The following is a 17,744-nucleotide window of genomic DNA, read 5'->3' as shown; positions in this document are numbered from 1 at the left end:
AGCAGGGACCCCAACTCAAAGCAGGGATCCAAACCCAAAAGCAGGGACCCCAACTCAAAGCAGGGACCCCCGCCCCCAGCCCTGCACATGGGGAGCACCATGGGGAGGGGGGATGCTGGGAATAGCCCTGGGGTATGGCAGTAATGAGGGGAGGACCCCAACCCCACAGGTAAGGCCCCCAACCCCAAATCAGTGGCACCCCAACTGAGTAAAGCAGGACCCAAACTGAAAAAGCAGGACCCCCAACTGAAAAAGCAGGGACCCCAACTGAAAAAGCCAGGATCCCCAACCCCAGCCAGGACCTGCTGCTGCAGCCCTGCACATGGGAGGCACCCATGGGGAGGGGGTGCTGGGCATAAGCCTGGCGGTATGTGCAGTAATGAGGGGAGGACCCCAACCCCACAGGTAAGGCCCCCAACCCCAAATCAGGGACCCCAACTGAAAAGCAGGGACCCCAACTCAAAGCAGGGACCCCAACCCAAAGCAGGGACCCCAACTCAAAGCAGGGACCCCAACTGAAAAGCAGGATCCCCAACCCCAAAGCAGGGACCCCCAACCCCAGCCAGGACTTGCTGCTGCAGCCCTGCACATGGGGAGCACCATGGGGGGGGGGGGTGCTGGGAATAGCCCTGGGGTATGGCAGTAATGAGGGGAGGACCCCAACCCCACAGGTAGGGCCCCCAACCCCAACCCCAAAGCAGGGACCCCAACTCAAAGCAGGGACCCCCGACCCCAGCCAGGACCTGCTGCTGCAGCCGTGCACATGGGGAGCACCATGGGTAGGGGGGTGCTGGGAATAGCCCTGGGGTATGGCAGTAATGAGGGGAGGGGTCCAAGCCCCCCCTCCCAATGGGGGGTTCAGAATCAGCCCCAAACCCAGGCAGGGCTGCCCTCCCCCCCCCTCAATCCCATTCTTCATGTCTCCCATGGGGCTTTGTCTCACACCCTCCATCCAGCACCAGTGTAGGGGGGATGATCCTTCATATCCAGTGTAAACAGCTGAGGGGGGGGGGTCTCTAAGTCCGCTGGGCATCCACCTTAGCAAAGAGGCGGCTGTGCCAGTAGTCGGGGTTGTCGAAGGCACAGTCTGAGGCCTCAAGGCTGCGCAGGGGCTTCATGCAGGTTGGAGGGGGTCCGGGGGGGCTGCGGCAGCCGGGGCAGGGAGGGCCACGGGGGGCCAGCACCGCCTCCATCTCCTCATAGCCCTGCTCCTCAGCTGGGGCCGGGGTGGGCTCCCCAGGCCTCATGTCAGTGTAGCCGTCGTGTCGGGGGGGGCAGCCCTCATGCCGGGGTCCCAGCCCCCCCACCATGTTGCCCAGCGAGCGGCTCAGCCGCGGCTGCTTGTTCATGTACTCGTAGTCCTCCTCCTCCTCCCCACGGCCCAGGGGGGGCCCTGTGGGGCTGCCCAGCTCTGAGCCCACCTCCATGTATTCGTAGCCCAGCTCCTCCAGCGATGCTGGCCGTGGTGGGGGGGCTTGTAGGGAGGCTCCAGGCTGCCGGTTCATGTACTCGTACTCCTCGTCCAGCTCTGGTACTGAGCCCCCTGTGGGCTCTGGTTCTGTGGAGTGGAGGTCAGACAGTGGTTGTGCCCCTCCAGATCTCCCCACTCTGCACATAGGACTGGGGCTGAGTCCTGGGGGGGCCCTGCTGTGCCAGGAATGGGTTTGGGGAAGGGGTTTAGGGAAGGGGTTTGGGGAAGGGACCACCCAGCCAAATGCTGAGCCCTCCAACCCCAACCCTGCAAAGATGGAACCCCAAACTCAGTTCTGGGAACAAAAACCCCCAACCTATGGGAACCCCCCAGATGCTCTGCAAGGAGAGACCCCCACCCACATCCCAAACCCTGCTGGGAAGGGACCCTTCACAATTAGGAATGAGACCCCCAGAGCTGGGACCCTCACCCCGTCCGGCGCAGCTGGGTGTGACGTAGCCATTGGCGTCCTCCTCGCTGCCCTCAGAGCTGGGGGGTGGGGGAGGGAAGCTCTCCCTTTGGGACAGGTAGGCACTGTCCCCCCTGGAGCGAAGGCTGCGGCAGAGGCTGCCCGACAGCGACAGCCCCTCGGCCAGGTCCAACTCTGAGGCCGTGCCCCGACCCTCGGATGATTCTGATACCGTCCTCCCCACAGATTCCTGGCGGCTGCGACGTGGTGGACGGGTCCCAGTGCCCTGTGGGACATGGCAGTGATTGGGGGGGGGGTAGCCCAGCCTACAGTCAGAGTTACCCTTTAATCCAACCCCTGCAGGAAGGAAAGAGAAGCAGGGCCCCCATTCACGGCAGTTGGGAGGACCCCATAGGCCCCCCAATCCCTCCCACCCCTGAGCCCAACTCCAATGCAATGAAATAAAATGAATTGAACTGAGATGAAATCCACTGCAATGCAATGGAATGCAATGCAGCCCAAACCCTTTGCTCGTCCCAACCCCAGACCCTTCTCTTTCTCCTCCCTACCCCTCCAGGTACCTGTCGGCTGCCGAGGCCAGGCTGGTTCATGGGGATGTATCCAGCTGGAGGGCTCAGCAGGCTGGGGCTCTGTGGGGGAACATAGAGGGGGGTTGGCATCAAGCTGGGCCATTACCCACTGTGGCAATGGGGCTGGGGCCCCACTAGGGTGATGGCTTAGGGGAGCCACAGAGGACCCCAGACCCACACTCTGCCCCATACCCGTCACAGGACCCAATGCCCAGGATGCAGCCAAACCACATCAGTGGCCCCAGGGTTATGGGGTAGGAGGCTCACCCGGGTGCAGCTGCCCCGTGGCCGGGGGGGGCAGAGGCCGAAGGACACATCCAGCTCCTCCTCCTCCAGCTCCAGCGTCTCCATCTCATCCAGCTCCTTGTCGCTCAGGGTGGGGGGCTCGGCGGGCGGCACGGCCCCACTTTCCTGCTGTGGGGACGGGCACATGAGGGGCTGTGGGATCCCAAGGGGGCTGAGGGGGGGGGCTCTCACCCACCTTGATGACCAGGTAGCGGGGGGGGTCGCGTGCCATGCGGGTGAATTCATTGGCCAACTCCTTAAAGGTGGGACGGATGTTCTCATCGATCATCCAGCCTGGGGGCAACCACAGAGGATGATAGTGGGGTGGGGGCTGTGAGCAGCCTCCCCCCCCCCATTGCCAAGACAGTGCCCCCCACTCACATTTCACCATCACCATATAGACATCGATGGTGCAGATGTGGGGCTGTGGCAGTCGCTCGCCCTTCTCCAGCAGGTCAGGAACCTCCGGTAAGCGGATCCCAGCATATGGCTCAGCCCCAAACGTCATCATCTCCCACAGTGTCACTCCTGGGGGGCAGCAATGTGAGCACAGGGCTGGGGGGAGGGGGGGGCTGAATTGGGGATGGGGGGGCTGTGCTCACCGTAGCTCCACACATCACTTTGGTGTGTGTACTTCCCAAAATGAATGCTCTCCAGCGCCATCCACTTAATGGGTGTCTGAAAGGAGAGAGGGGGTCAGGGGGTGTGATGGGCTATGGGGCAGACATGGGGTGGGGGGGAGGTTGAGGGGTATGGGGATGGAACAGGGAGTGGGGGGGTGAGGGGCTGGGAGGTGTGGGGATAGACCTGGGGGGGGTTTGGGGGATGGAGGACATGGGAACAGACCCATCTGGGGGCATGGGGAGGGGGTGAGGGGCTGGGGGGGCATAGGAACAGACCTGGGGATGGGGGGAACACAAAGGGGTGGGGGTCTCCATTGAGAGGAGGTTTGGGGGACGCAGAGAGGTGCACATGGGGGCACACAGAGCAGGGAGTTCATGGCTCACAGATACTGGGGCCATCCAGATGGGAACTGCCCTATGGGATGGGATTCAGGGGGCACACGCAGAGTGGGGGGTCCCATGGCACAGATATGGGGGGCACAGAGGAGCAGCGATGCAGGGTCCCACCTTGACCTCATTGTAGAAATACTTCTTGTCATCAGGGTAGAGCAGATCAGCGATGCCAAAATCAGCCACCTGTGCCTGGCTGGGTGACTTGAGCAGCACGTTACGAGCCGCCAGGTTGCGATGCACCATGCGATGCTCCTCCAGGTAATACATCCCCTATGTGCGGGGTGGGGGTCAGCACAGCAGGGTGGGGGGCAATAGGAGGACCCTCCCACCACCCCCACCCACAGCCCAGCTCTCACCTTGGCCACCTGCACACACCAGTTGAGCAGCAGCTGAGGGCTGATGCTGCCCCGGTTTTTACGCACGTAGTCAAGCAAGGAGCCCAATGGCAGCAGCTGTGTCACCAATTGAAGCTGGGGGCCGGGGCAGATGCCCAGCAGCCTCACAATGTAAGCGTGGTCCAAGCTGCCAATGGCCAACATGTGCTGGAGGGGGGGGAAGGTCAGTCATTAGAGTCAGGAGGGCGGTGGGCAGCAGGGAGGGGGCACAGTGCTGGACTTACATCAGTGACAGAGTGGAAGGATTGCTGCCCGCTCCAGTCCTGAATCACTTTGATGCTCACTGGGATCTTGATGGAGTCACCATCCGGAATCCAGATGCCCTATTGGGTGAGATGGGAAGGGGGTGGGATGTGAGTGCTGTGACCGGCTCTGCTGAGCCCCCCACCACTGAGCCCCCCTCACCTTGTGCACGGTGCCAAACACCCCCGAGCCCAAAACCTTCAGCCTCTTCAGCTCCGTCTCCTTGAAGATACGAGCCAGCACCTTGTTGGCCTTCTCACTGGGGTCCAGAGGCTCCAGGCTCTGCAGGGGGAGTGGGGCCAGAGATGGGCACGGAGAGAAGGAGGATGGGGAAGAATGGGGTGGAAGCAGACAGGGATGAGGACTGATGGGGACGGATGGGGAAGTGGACATAGATGGGTGTAGGAAGGGATGGATAGAGGTGGGCACCCCCTGCCTGCCGGACCCCCCCATCTCACCTCACCCCGCTCCAGGTAGCGCCGCATCGCCCGCTTCTTCTGGATCTTCTTGCCACGCCAATAGAGCAGGGAGAGCAGGACGCAGGAGCAGAAGAGGAAGAGCCCCCCGACCACCAGCACTGCGATCACTGTGGGGGCCCTCCTGGGTAGGGGGGAAACGGGGTTCAGCTCCAGTGCCATCAGCACCACAGCTCTGCCCCACAGCAAGGAGACAGCACAGCCAGGAGGGGGGCACTGGGAGCCCATACAGGCAGAGAACGGCCTCAAATGGCACAGCACAGCACAACAAGGGACCCCCCAGTCCCCATAGAGACCCCATACCTGGCACTGGGCAGCGCATCCCCCAGACAGTCCCGCAGCAGTGGCCCTGTGCACCTTGGGGGAGGGGGGCAAGCAGAGGGGGGTGAACCATGGCCCTGTCTGCTTCCCATTTCTCCCCATTTCTCCCCATTTCTCCCCATTTCTCCCCATTTCTCCCCACTGCCCCTACTGCATCCCATTCTTCCCCATTCCCCCCATTCGCCTCCATTGCCCCCATTTCCCCCTATTTCCCCCATTTTCCCCCATTCCCCCTCATTTCCCCTATTTCCCCCCATTTCCCCCATTTCCCCCATCCCCCCATTTCCCCCATTTCCCCCAATTTTCCCCATTTCCCCCCATTTTCCACCATTTCCCCATTTCCCCCCATTGCCCCCATTTCCCCCCATTGCCCCCATTGCCCCCATTCCCCCCATTGCCCCCATTGCCCCCATTGCCCCCATTGCCCCCATATCCCCCATTGCCCCCATAGCCCCCCATTACCCCCATTGCCCCCATACCCCCCATTGCCCCCATTACCCCCACACACCCACGGGTGCAGTTCTCATGGCAGGGCCGACACTCCTGGCTGCTATCCGGGTACTTGTAGATGGGGCCACGCTCACCCAGGATCCCTTCGGGGCAGCGCTCCACGCAGTGGGGTCCATCACGGTAATGGGCACAGCGGGTGCAGGTATCAGCACCCTATAGGGCAGGAAGTGGGGGGGTGAGCACCCAGGGGGTGTCCCTGCTGTACCCCCCCCCCCCCTCTCCATGCCATACTGAGCCGTTGCAGGTGATGCCACCCTCCACACGCTCACACTCCGGGTGGCACTCGAAGCATTCGGTCCCTTCGGCGAACTCCCGTGTCTCACTATGGGATGGGATGGGATGGGGGTCAGCACTGAGCACCCCCCCCCGGAGGATGACCCACCCTGGTTTCCTCCATGGGGTCCATTCCACCTCTATATGGGGTCTGACCCACCCCAATGCTTTTTATGGGGTCTATCACACCCCGATGGGCTCTGTCTAATCCCAATGACCCTCTATGGAGTCCATCACATCCCAATGTCCCCATCTAATCCCAATGCCTCCTATGGCCTCCATCACACTCCAGTGCTCTCCATGGGCTCTGTCCAATCCCAATGACTCCCCATGGGGTCCATCACACCCCACTGTCCCCCTTATGACCTCCATCACATCCCACTGCCCCCTATGGCCTCCATCATACCCCAATGCCCCCCACGGCCTCCATCACACCCCATTGTCCCCCATGGCCTCCATCTGATCCCAATGCCCCCCTATGGCCTCCATCACACCCCATTGTCCCCCATGGCCTCCATCTGATCCCAATGCCCCCTATGGCCTCCATCACACCCCATTGTGTCCCATGTCCTCCATCACACCCCATTGACCCCCCATGGCCTCCATCTGATCCCACTGCCCCCTATGGCCTCCATCACACCCCATTGTGTCCCACCACCCCCCATCCCCACTCACCCCTGGGTGAAGCTGCAGGACTCCACGCAGACCCCACGGCGGCTGTAGTGTCTGCAGGACAAGCACTGAGCAGGGCCAGGTCCCCAGCAGCCATCAGCAGAGCATAGCGGGTCGCACACCTTCCCCTCTTGCTCTGCAGGATCAATACGAAGGTAGGGGTCAGCACACAGCCCCCAGACCCCCAATCCCACCCCACCCTGCCCCTCCAACCCCTCCAACTCACGGCATTTGCCACGTGGTTTGTTGTTACGGATGTCCAGGTCAGATCGACGCCGGGATAGAGCAGCCCATTGCACGGTGTGCAGGTAACACAGACGACGGTTCTCAGTGATATAAACCCGTCCTGCACTCACCTCCCGCAGGGAACGCAGCCCCAGGGACGTCACATTGTCGTTCTTCATGATGAGAAGGGAGAAACCCCGGCTGTTGGGGGCAGGAGGGGTCAGGGGGAGGGATGGAGTGGGGATATGGGGCTGTGGGGCTATAGGGATATAGGGATAGGGGATAGGGGATATGGGATAGGGGATATGGGATAGGGGATAGGGGATAGGGGATATGGGATAGGGGATAGGGGAGATAGGAGGGATAGGGGAGATAGGGGGGATAGGGGCACACAAAGGTGGAAGCAGGAGTGAGGTAGGAGTTGCTGGATAAGAGTGGGATGCAGGGATGTGGAAGAAGGGGAGGTGAAGCTGGGGGATGTGGGTTTTGGACGTGGGGTAGTAGGATGGGGGGGGACAGAGGAATGGAAGGGAGAGGCAGAAGGGGAATGATGTGTGAGAAGGGGGGAGAAAGGGGTAATAGTGGGATGGGGATGTGGAAAAGGGATGTGGGGGATATGGGGCAAGAGGGGACCACGGTGGGGTGTTGGTGTAGGGGGAAATGGAATGGGGATGGGGACAGAGGTGGGACATGGAATGGGCAGAAGGGATAATGGAAGATGTGTGAAGGAGGGACAGAGGGACAACATTAGGATGGGGGATGAGTGGAGGAGGGACATAGGAACCAATGGGGGACAGGGGGGTGGAAGGGGGGGAGGGGTCTCACTTGTAAAGGCTCCGTCCCCAATGGTTTCCAGGTTGGAGAAGACACTGAAGTTGTGCATGTGCTTCGGCCACGACTGGATGTTGAGGTACCCTGAGGGGGGTGGGGGGTCAGGGGATTGTGTGGGGGGGTCCCAATGCTCTGCCCCCCCCACTCAGCTCCATCTCCACCTGTGATCTCCTCACTGTGGCGGAACACATTCAGCTTCTCAGGGTCCAGCGCTGAGATGTTGCGCCAGGGGTCCCTATGGGGCCAAGGCTGTCAGTGGGGGGGGTGGGGACCACAAAGCCCCACACAACTAACCCACTCACCCTCCGGCCGGTGATGAGGAAGTCCAGGTTGCCAGGATTTGGTGCAGTTTCCACAAAGCGTCAATGTTGCCTGGAATCCACTGTTTGAGGTAATGGTGCGGCACCGGTTCTTCACAGGCTGATTTGGAGGGGGGGGGGGGGGGAGAACATAAGATACCAGCACATTCTACACCCCCCTCCCCATCCATCCCATCCATCCTCTGCCCCCCTTTAGCCCCACACATCCCCACACCTTTGGGGCACAGCCCAGCACACGGCTCACACATCTTCATCCCATTCTTCTCCACCTCCATCTTGTTGCTGGGGCAGGCGCGTACGCACGAGCTCTGATCCACCACGAAGTTATCTATGGGGGGAGTTGGGGGCTCACTCAGACCCCCCCCCCCCCCATTACACCCCCCTAAAGCCCCTCTGTGCCCCCCCCTTTGCCCTGCTCACGGGGGCAGCTCCGCACGCAGACGCTGCCATATTGGTACTTGGTGTCGGGGTTGGGCTCCAGCTGGAAGGTCAGTTTGTTGTAGATGAGAGGCTGGGGGCACAGGGGGACGCAGGCACCGCTGTCATTGAAGTGTCGGCACGCCTGGGGGGGGGGGAAAAGAGGGGAGGAAATGGGGTGTTGGGTGGGCGGATGGACAGAGGGATGGACAGAGGGATGGACAGAGGGGGAAACAGAGGGATGAAAGGGGAGAGAGGCAGAGGAATGGAGAGAGATGGACAGAAAGAAGGAAATGAATGGACAGAGGGACAGAAGGATGGATAGAGATGGAGGGATGGATAGAGATGGAGGGACAGAAGATAGAGGAGAGAGAGATGGACAGAGAAGGAGAAAGGGACAGACAGGTAAATGAATGGACAGAGGGACAGAAGATGGGGAGACAGAAGGATGGACTGAAGGACAAAGGGACAGACATGGGTAAATGAATGGATGGAGGGATAGAAGGATGGAAGGACAAAGAGATGGATAGAGATGGAGGGACAGAAGGATAGACAGAAGGAAGGACAAAGGGCAGACAGACGGATGGATGGGGACAGAAGATGGAGGGAGAGAGGGATGGATAGAAGGAAGGATAAAAGGACAGACAGGTGAATGAATGGACAGAAGATGGAGAGACAGAAGGAAGGACAAAGGGACAGACAGACAGAGGGACGGACAGAGGTTGCCCAGCCAACACAGCACTGCCCCAGACCCACCCCTGGGTGCCCTCCCCACCAATGGACAGAAGGACAGACACACAGACAGGACCCCCACCCACCCAACCCCACCCTGTGAACACACAGATGAAGCCCCCCATTCCCCCCACAGACAGACGGACACATGGTGAGGATGGCCGGACAGACAGCCCTCCCCCAGCATCACCCCATATATAGCCAGGGTGGGGGGAAGAGGAGGACACACACAAGACCCCCACCCCATAGAGGGGCAGACAGACAGACTGACACAGAGGACAAACAGAAGGAGGGATGGATGGGCAGTGGGGGGGGGATGGGGGGGCCGGGATGGGATGGGGGGGTGGGAGGGGGGGTTACATACGAAGCAATGGGTTTGGAGGGGCCCGGTGCACCCCCCCGCACACTCCTCATGGCAGCATTCATTGGGTGCCCGCCCGAAGCAGCGCCCGTTGCACTGCGGTGCACAGATGGTCTTTGTCACTGTGGGAAGAGGGGGTGAGTGGGGTGGGGGGCAGCACCCCATAACCCCCCCCATTACCTCCCTACAGCCCCCCCAGCTACTCACACTGCTGGCAGTCCTCAGGGCCTGGACCCCAGCAGTGCCCTCCGCAGCTCTCATGGCACGGGGCACCTATGGGACAGAGCACAGCGAGGTCAGTGGGGTTGGAGGGGGGGGTCTGTGGGGTCAGTGTGGGGTGTGGATAGGGGTAGGGTTGGGTCTGTGTGGGGTGTGGGGTCAGTGTGGGGATAGGGATCAGTGTGGGGTCACTGTGGGGTGTGGGGGGCTTGGGGGGGTCCATGGGGTCTGTGTGGGGAATGGGAGTGGGTAATGGGGTCTGTGTGGGGACTGGAGGGGGTAATGGGGTCTGGGGGGGGTCTGGAGGATCAGTGTGGGATCAGTGTGGAGTATAGGGTCAGTGCGGAGAAGGGTTAGGTCTGTATGGGGTGTGGGGTCATTATGGGGTCTGTATGGGGTCAGTGTGGGGTCTCTGTGGTGTCTGTATGGGGTCACTATGGGGTCTGTATGGGGTCTGTGGGTCCCTATGGGGTCTGTATGGGGTCAGTATGGGGTCTGTATGGGGTATGGGGTCATTATGGGGTCTGTATGGGGTCTGTATGGGGTGTGGGGTCATTGGGGGGGTGGTGCCCCACGCACACGCTCTGCCGTTGTCCCCCACCACGGGCTCCAGCCGGGGGTCCCTCATGATGTCCCTCCACTCCACCGTGTCCACGTGGCACAGCTGCTCGTTCTTCTCTATATAGACACCACCTGCCAGGATCTCTGTGGGGAGCAGTGGGGGGCATTGAGCTGTGCCCCCCCCCCAGCCCTATGGGATGGCATTGCTGGGGGGGAGGGCACTGCTTCATTATGGGGGCACCATGGGGACATGGCAGTGATCTGGGGTGGGGAGAATGGGGCACAGGGATGGCACAGCCATGGGGTGGGCAGAGGGGGACCATAGGGTGGGGTGGGGGGGAGACAGTGGGGAATGGGGCTGCTCTGGGGTGGGGATCATGGAGGGGACAGTATCACCTTGGGATGGAGACAGTGGGGTACAGGGGGATGGTGTCGCTATGGGGTGGAGAGCACGGGGATGGGAGACCATCGGGATGGGGACAATGGGGCCGTGGCACTGCTATGGGATGGGGGACCACAGAGATGGGGACAATGGGGACACAGCACTGCTATGGGATGGGGGACCACAGAGATGGGGACAATGGGGACACAGCACTGCTATGGGATGGAGGACCACGGGATACACACCAGGATGGGAACCACGGGGCACACAAGGATGGCAGCACCCCACAATGGGGACCATGGGGCACAGCCCTACTGCAGGACAGGGACCTCAGTGGGGTTGAGTGGGTTGACCCCAAGCAGCTGTGGGGCTGACAGGGATGAAGCCCCACCTGTGAGGTGGTTGAGGCCCAGCTGGCGCAGCGCGTGCGTGGTGTTGGGGTTGTAGTTGAGCAGCACAAAGAGAGCGTATTTCTCTTCGTAGAACTGAGTCCCGCGGATGACGCGCAGGTTGCGAAGGGGAAGCGTGGAGAAAACGTTCATGGCAATCAGGATGTAACCGGTCACCTCCCGGATGGTCTGCAGGGATGGAGATGGGGATGGGATGGAGATGGAGATGGAGATGGGGATGGAGATGGGGATGGGGATGGGGATGGAGGTGGAGATGGGGATGGAGATGGGAATAATGGAGATGGATGGAGATGGGGATGGGGATGGGGTTGGGATGGGGATGGAGATGGGGATGGAGATGATGATGGGGATGGAGATGGGGATGGGGATGATGGGGATGGAGATGATGGGGATGGAGATGATGGGGATGGAGGTGATGATGGGGATGGAGATGATGGGGATGGAGATGATGATGGCATGGAATGGAGATGGGAGCACTTCACCCCCATGACCCCACAGCAGAGCATGGCTGGGGGTTGTCTCTGTCCATCCCCCCCCTTCACCTGCAGGAAGGATAAGTCCTGTGAGTGGTCGATGAGGACGATCTCCAGGTTGCCCATCACGATCTCGCAGTTGTTGTACATTTTGTGCAGCGTTCGGTACTGGTGCTGCGCGTCGCCCGTCACGCTCAGCCCATTCAGTGTCCCTGCACACACTGTGGGGGGGGGGGGGCACAGCTGGAGGGCACAGCTGGGGGGCACAGCACCCTGAATGCAGCATCCCCAACCCCAATAGCATCCCCAACCCCAACAGCATCTCCAATCCAATACTGTCCCCAGCCACTGCATCCCCAACCTCACATCAACCCTAACCCCCTAGCATCCCCAACCCCGCAGCATCCTCAACCCCAATAGCATCCCTAGCACCACAGTGTCCCCAACCATGGCACCCCCAACACCAATAGTATCCCCAATCCAATACCATCCCCCAACCATGACATCCCCAACCTCACAGCAACCCTAACCCCATAGCATCCCCAGCCCCACAGCATCCTCAACCCCAACAGTATCCCCAACCATGGCATCCCCAACCCCAATGGCATCTCCAATCCAGTAATGTCCCCAACCATGGTGTCCCCAACCTCACAGTAACCCTAACCCCATATCATCCCCAACCCCAATAGCATCCCCAACCATGGCATCCCCAATTTCACAGCAATCCTAACCCCATAGCATCCCCAACCCCACAGTATCCTCAACCCCAATAGCACCCCCAACCCAATACTGTCCCCAACCACAGCATCCCCAGTCCCACATTGTCCCCAAGCCCAGTACTGTCCCTAACCTAATAATGTCCACAACCTCAATGGTGACCCCAACCCCACAACATCCCTGTCCCCACAGTGCCCCAACCCCACAGTGCCCACAACCCCACAGTGTCCTTAACCCAATAGGGTCCCCAACCCCACAGTGTCCCTGACCTAATAGTGTCCTCAACTCCAATACCATCCCCAACCCCACAGCACCCCCATCCCCACAGCGCCCCAAACCCTGGCACCCCAAACCCCACAACATCCCTAACCTAATAGCGTCCCCAACCCCAATAATGTCCCCACACCACGCTCACATCCCTTCCCAACCAACACATCCCAGTCCCATTGCATTGCCCCCATCCCCTCCTAAATGACCCCATCCTTCCCATATACCCCTGTCCCCCCCTATAGTGACCACGGCGGTGCCCCTCGCCCCCCCCCGGCAATGCCTCCCCTAATTGCAACGTCCCTCCCACGTCCCCATCCCCGCCCTCCCCACGCACCACCCGAACCGGACTGGCGAGGGTTGCGCAATGCGGGCGCTGCGGGCAGTGCCCCCCCCACCCAACACACACACACACACACACACGGGACTTCGGACCCGCCCCCCCCCCCCCTCCCCAAACAGCCCCAGGTTAATGATCCCTGCCTTCACCCCCCCCCGCTCGGGGCGCACAGGGCCTCTTTGTGCACGGGGCCCCTCCCCGTGGGCACAAAGCGCTGATTGTGGAGGCGGGGTGGGGGCGGAGCGAGCCCCCAAAAGGCGCGGGGTTGGCAGGGTGGGGGGGGGGGGGGGACCGAGCACCCGGGCTCAGCTCGGACCCAGACGGTGGACTCAGACCCGCGGTGGCGGGGGGGGACTGGGGCGTTCAGATGGCGCTTTGTCTTGGATAAGGGCCCGCGCCCCCGAGGGGGGCAGGGAGGCACAGGCTCCAGTGCAGCGCAGGAGGGCCGCGGTTGGGGGGGGCATCGATGCAATAGCGACAGCAGCAGACCCCCGCCTGCCCCCCCCTCCTCGAGGCTATTTCCATGGGAAGGGGGCTATAAAAGGCCTCAGCTGTGGGGGGCGCGGCCGCAGCCCCGACGCTGGAATGGTGATGACCCCCCAGCGCAGCACTGGGGGGTCCCGGGGTGGGCTCAGAGACCGCGTTGCTTTGCGAGGTGCCCCCCCCCCTCCTCCCACAGGGGGTACCCCCCCCCCCGGTGCAACCTGCCCAAGGCTGGGGGGGGGGGTTGGGGGAGGCGGCATCGCGGACGTTAGTTCAGCGCATTCGAGCCCGACGGCAGCTCCGGAACGCCGCTATCTGACGCGCCCCGACGGCCCCACGGCCAGTGAATAGCGCGGCGGAGGGCCGGAGGACGGCGGAAGGGCCGGGGGGGGGGGGAGAGAGCGACCTTCGCCCCCGACCCGCGGCGCCGGCACCAAAGGGGGTTGTGCGTGGGGGCAGCGAACAAAGCGCTCTGAGTTGGGAACGGAGGGGTGAAATTAGGAGGGGGGGGGGGGGGGTTGCGGGGATGAACGCTGGGTTTTGGAGGGGGGTGGAGGTTGGAGGGGGTGCGCGCCATCGGTGGGTACCGGGGATGGGGATGGATGGAAGACCCACGGAGCCACGGAAAGCCCCAACTCAAACACCCCCGTGGTCTGGTACGATCTCGGTCCTCTCGTCCCCCCGACGTCGCTCCCACCCCGAGCACATGCAGGCCGCAGCCCGGCCCTCCCGCTTCGCTCCCGCAGTTCGGCCGCACCTCAACCGGCCCCACCCCGCGTTCTGCCCTCGGTGTTTCCTTTTGGGGTTTGAAAAACACACCCGGGTTCTGCCGGCCATTCCGATCCGCCGGCCGGGTACCCCGGAACAGCACCGGGAGGGGGAACCGGAGGACCGGGAGGCTCGGTCGCTGCCTCCCCCTCCCCGGTCCCGGGTGCCGAAATTATCCGCGAGAGCTGCAGGTCGCCTTGCAATGGAAGGACGGGGAAGATGAGGGGGGGGTTCGGCCGAGGAAGGGCTGCGGGGGGACCTGAAGGGCTTTACCGGGGAGCGGACCCCCTAGCCCCCGGTTGCGGGGTTTTACGGGGTCACCGCACTGAGAACGGAGCGGAGGGACCGGGAAACTTCAGCGGGTGTCGTGTGTCCCGGGACCCTACCAACTTCGCAACAGCCCAAATCCCCGTGCTCACCCCGAGCTCGCCGGTGCCCGCACCGCTCACCGAGAGCCCCGCAGCCCGCACACCAGAACCGGGTGCAATCCCGCTCCGGTGCGTTGCTCACTGCCTGACGGCCGGGCGCGGGGCTGAGGATCCAATGAGTAGTAAAACCGTAAAAGCACGTGCGGAACCGGAGCGGGGGTCTCGCTCCTCTCCGACGCGGCGCCCGGCGCTGCGGCGTGTCGGGCGCGGCGGGGGGAATGGGGAATGCACTGGCTCGCGGGCCGGTGGGCGGACGGCTGGGCCGGGTGGGGCGGCTGGGGCGGCCCTAAAGCTACGACAACGGCAGCCGGGACCCTACCAGCGTCCCGGACACCCCCGGTGGCAGGTCGGGTCCTCCAGCGGCCCCATGGTGGAGTCGACCCCTTCGACCCGGATTACTGGGGGGGGGTAGTGTTCGCCCCACCTTCGAGCTGAGTAGGCATCCAAAGTGAGTCCCCCACCCGCAAGCAACAGCATTGGTGCCCGGCAGACCCCGCCCCCAGACCCAAACACCCCTCACCCTGCACCCCCCCCAGGACAGGTAACACTACAGGGCAGGAGCGTGTAGGAAAATAGGGCACAGCGACCCCCCACCCTCCAATCATCACTAAAGGGGGAGAAAAGAGCAACTGCTCTTTAATAAAGAGGTGGGAACCCCCCCAATACAACCCTACAAACACCCACAGCCTGCAAAGAGATGACCCCCCCCCCCTCCCAGCCCCCCCATCATTGAACAAACAGGCACAGAGCCAGGTCTGGTCTCAAATCCTTTATTCAGACTGAATTTAGGGACATTTTCAGCCCGGGGTCGTTTCCAAACATCATCTTCTCCTTACATCGGTTTGGGGGGAGGTCGCGGGGCTGCACCCTGCAATGCAAAAGGAAAATGAGATAAATGAGGATTTGGGGGGGGGTTAAAACAAATCCCAATCCTACTAATGACCCCCCCCCCCTACAACCCATATACGTACTGCTGGCCTGAAGCGGGGTGGGGGGGTCCGGTCCTTTCGAGCCTCCCGTGAGCGGTTCCTCACCACTTTACTGTGGATGGCACAGCTGACGCAGTAATGCAGCTTCACATACAGCTTAGGCAGGACATAGGCTGGAGAAAAAAGGGGGGGGGGAGCAAAGAGGGGTGAGCCCCCACCCTCTATAAAGCCTTGAGGGGACAGCATCCCTATATAGGGGGCAGCATCCCTATATAGGGGACAGCATCCCTATATAGGGGACAGCATCCCTATATAGGGGGCAGCATCCCTATATAGGGGGCAGCATCCCTATATAGGGGGCAGCATCCCTATACAGGGGGCAGCATCCCTATATAAGGGGCAGCATCCCTATATAAGGGGCAGCATCCCTATATAAGGGGCAGCATCCCTATATAAGGGGCAGCATCCATATATAGGGGGCAGCATCCCTATATAGGGGGCAGCATCCCTATACAGTGGGCAGCATCCCTATACAGGGGACAACAGGGGCACTTATAGGGCTGCAATACCCCATTAAGCACCGCAGTCCCCACTCACTCAGGGCTTAGAGCTGTTATAGGGGGGGGGGTTGTTAAACCACAGCCCAGAGCCCCCCCCCGGTGCCCACCCCATAAGACTTACAGTCGAACACGCTGGCCTCTGAGATGTCCCTGACGGCTGCAGCCTCCACGATGTTCCTAATGACGAACTTCTTGATGGCTTTATCCTTGGGGACGCAGCGGGCGCAGTTGGTGCAGCGGATGGGCTGGACGTGACCGCGGCCCTTCTTGGCCCGGCCGTTGTTCCTTCTCTTCTTCGTCTGAGATGGGATTAAAGGGGGGGTGGGTTAACCAGGTTAACCAAACCCAGAACCGCTGTGAGCCCCCCCAGCTCATCATGGCGGTGCCCCCTCCCCTAAATACACCCTAAACACCCCCCACAGACACCCTAAACCACCCCATAGGGACTCCTATAGACCCCCTCATATCTCACCCACCCCTCCATTCAATCTCCATAGCCCCCTCATCCTCCCCCCAATCTCCATAGACCCCCTCATACCCCCCCCATTCAATCTCCATAGACCCCTCATACCCCCCCCATTCAATCTCCCATAGACCCCCTTGCCCCCAGCCCCATTTATGTCCCATAGTCCCCCTATATCCCCCCATAGGGACTCCCATAAGACCCCCTCATATCCCCACCCCCCCCATTTCTATCTCCCATAGAGCCCCACATCTCCCCCCATAGGGTCCCATAGAGCCCCACATCTCCCCCCCCCCCCCCCCCAATTCAATCTCCAATAGACCCCCTCAATATCCCCCCCATTCAATCTCCCCCCCCTATAAAGGATCCCTTATCCCCCCCCCTTCCACTCCCTTATATTCCCCTATAAAGCCCTCCCTATAGACCCCCCCACCCTCCCTATGGACCCCGACTCCCCACCCCCCCCAGCCCATCCCACCCCCATTGGCCTCCATTCATCCCTCAGCCCCATTATAACCCATTATAACCCATTATAACCCCCCCCCCCGGCTCCGCCGCCGTCCCCGCTCACCATCGCGCCTCCCGGAGGTGGCGGAAGAGGGCCGGCACGCGCCGCCGCCTTTATATAGCAGCGCTCGCCCGGAAGTGGCTCCTGTGACGCCGGAAATAAGGCCTTACACCCGCTCAAAAGCCCACCATCGCCCCTCAGAGCCCTCAATGAGGCCTTCGGTTATGGTAGGAGGGGAGTGGGGCGGAACCGGGTTCCGGTTCTGGGACGGTTCATGGGGAGGGAATCGGGACTACTTTTCCTTCGCGCGCGGAAGGATCCGCGCAGTGCGTGGCGGTGAGGTGACTGCGTGCCTCGCGTGCATCATCGTGGTGCGTGCGTGCGTGCCGCGGAGGACGCTGGAAATGTAGTCCTGAGGGGAACAAAAATGGCGGCGCGGAGGTGCTGGGTCACGTGGTCAGCCCCCCTCCCCTTATAAAGCATCCTGAGCCCCATCTGAAGCGTCCAGCAGCCCCAAAAGGGTCCTAAGACCCCCCCCAAGCAATAAAAAGTCGCACTAAAAGCAGCATCCTGGGGTCTCTCAACCCCCCACCACCCTTGTGTATCCCAGCCCCCCCCCTTGGGTATCCAACCCCCCCCACCCCACCTTGGGTATCCCAGCCCCCCCCCAACCCTTGGTGTATCCCAGC

The 17,744-nt window shown here is 61.7% G+C and overlaps 2 protein-coding genes across 2 annotated transcripts; both read right to left on the bottom strand.

Moving 5' to 3' along the window:
• Window positions 1-348: 348 nt before the first annotated feature.
• Window positions 349-11,840, bottom strand: ERBB3 (erb-b2 receptor tyrosine kinase 3). The gene is given in 27 exon segments (XM_032441062.1): window positions 349-1,558; window positions 1,902-2,166; window positions 2,462-2,530; window positions 2,738-2,884; window positions 2,952-3,283; window positions 3,358-3,433; window positions 3,886-4,041; window positions 4,128-4,313; window positions 4,391-4,489; window positions 4,572-4,691; window positions 4,868-5,009; window positions 5,189-5,242; window positions 5,715-5,869; window positions 5,948-6,038; window positions 6,665-6,797; window positions 6,888-7,087; window positions 7,712-7,730; window positions 7,733-7,801; window positions 7,879-7,952; window positions 8,020-8,137; window positions 8,252-8,365; window positions 8,458-8,599; window positions 9,551-9,669; window positions 9,755-9,820; window positions 10,346-10,471; window positions 11,101-11,287; window positions 11,662-11,840. Coding segments are annotated over 27 exon segments (3,882 nt in total). The 5' UTR covers window positions 11,743-11,840; the 3' UTR covers window positions 349-1,016.
• Window positions 11,841-15,349: 3,509 nt separating this feature from the next.
• Window positions 15,350-17,220, bottom strand: RPS26 (ribosomal protein S26). Its single transcript, XM_015886919.1, has 4 exons — window positions 17,119-17,220; window positions 16,206-16,383; window positions 15,567-15,697; window positions 15,350-15,463 (listed from the first exon to the last, which is right to left on the bottom strand). The coding sequence occupies exons 1-4, from the start codon at window positions 17,119-17,121 to the stop codon at window positions 15,428-15,430; spliced, it is 348 nt and encodes a 115-aa protein (XP_015742405.1). The 5' UTR covers window positions 17,122-17,220; the 3' UTR covers window positions 15,350-15,427.
• Window positions 17,221-17,744: the final 524 nt, after the last annotated feature.

The sequence above is a fragment of the Coturnix japonica genome, linkage group LGE22C19W28_E50C23 (assembly GCF_001577835.2).
Source record: "Coturnix japonica isolate 7356 linkage group LGE22C19W28_E50C23, Coturnix japonica 2.1, whole genome shotgun sequence".
NCBI classification, from domain to species: Eukaryota; Metazoa; Chordata; class Aves; order Galliformes; family Phasianidae; genus Coturnix; species Coturnix japonica.
Note: the sequence above shows the minus strand (reverse complement) of the source record. Positions and strands in the feature narration are given on the sequence as shown.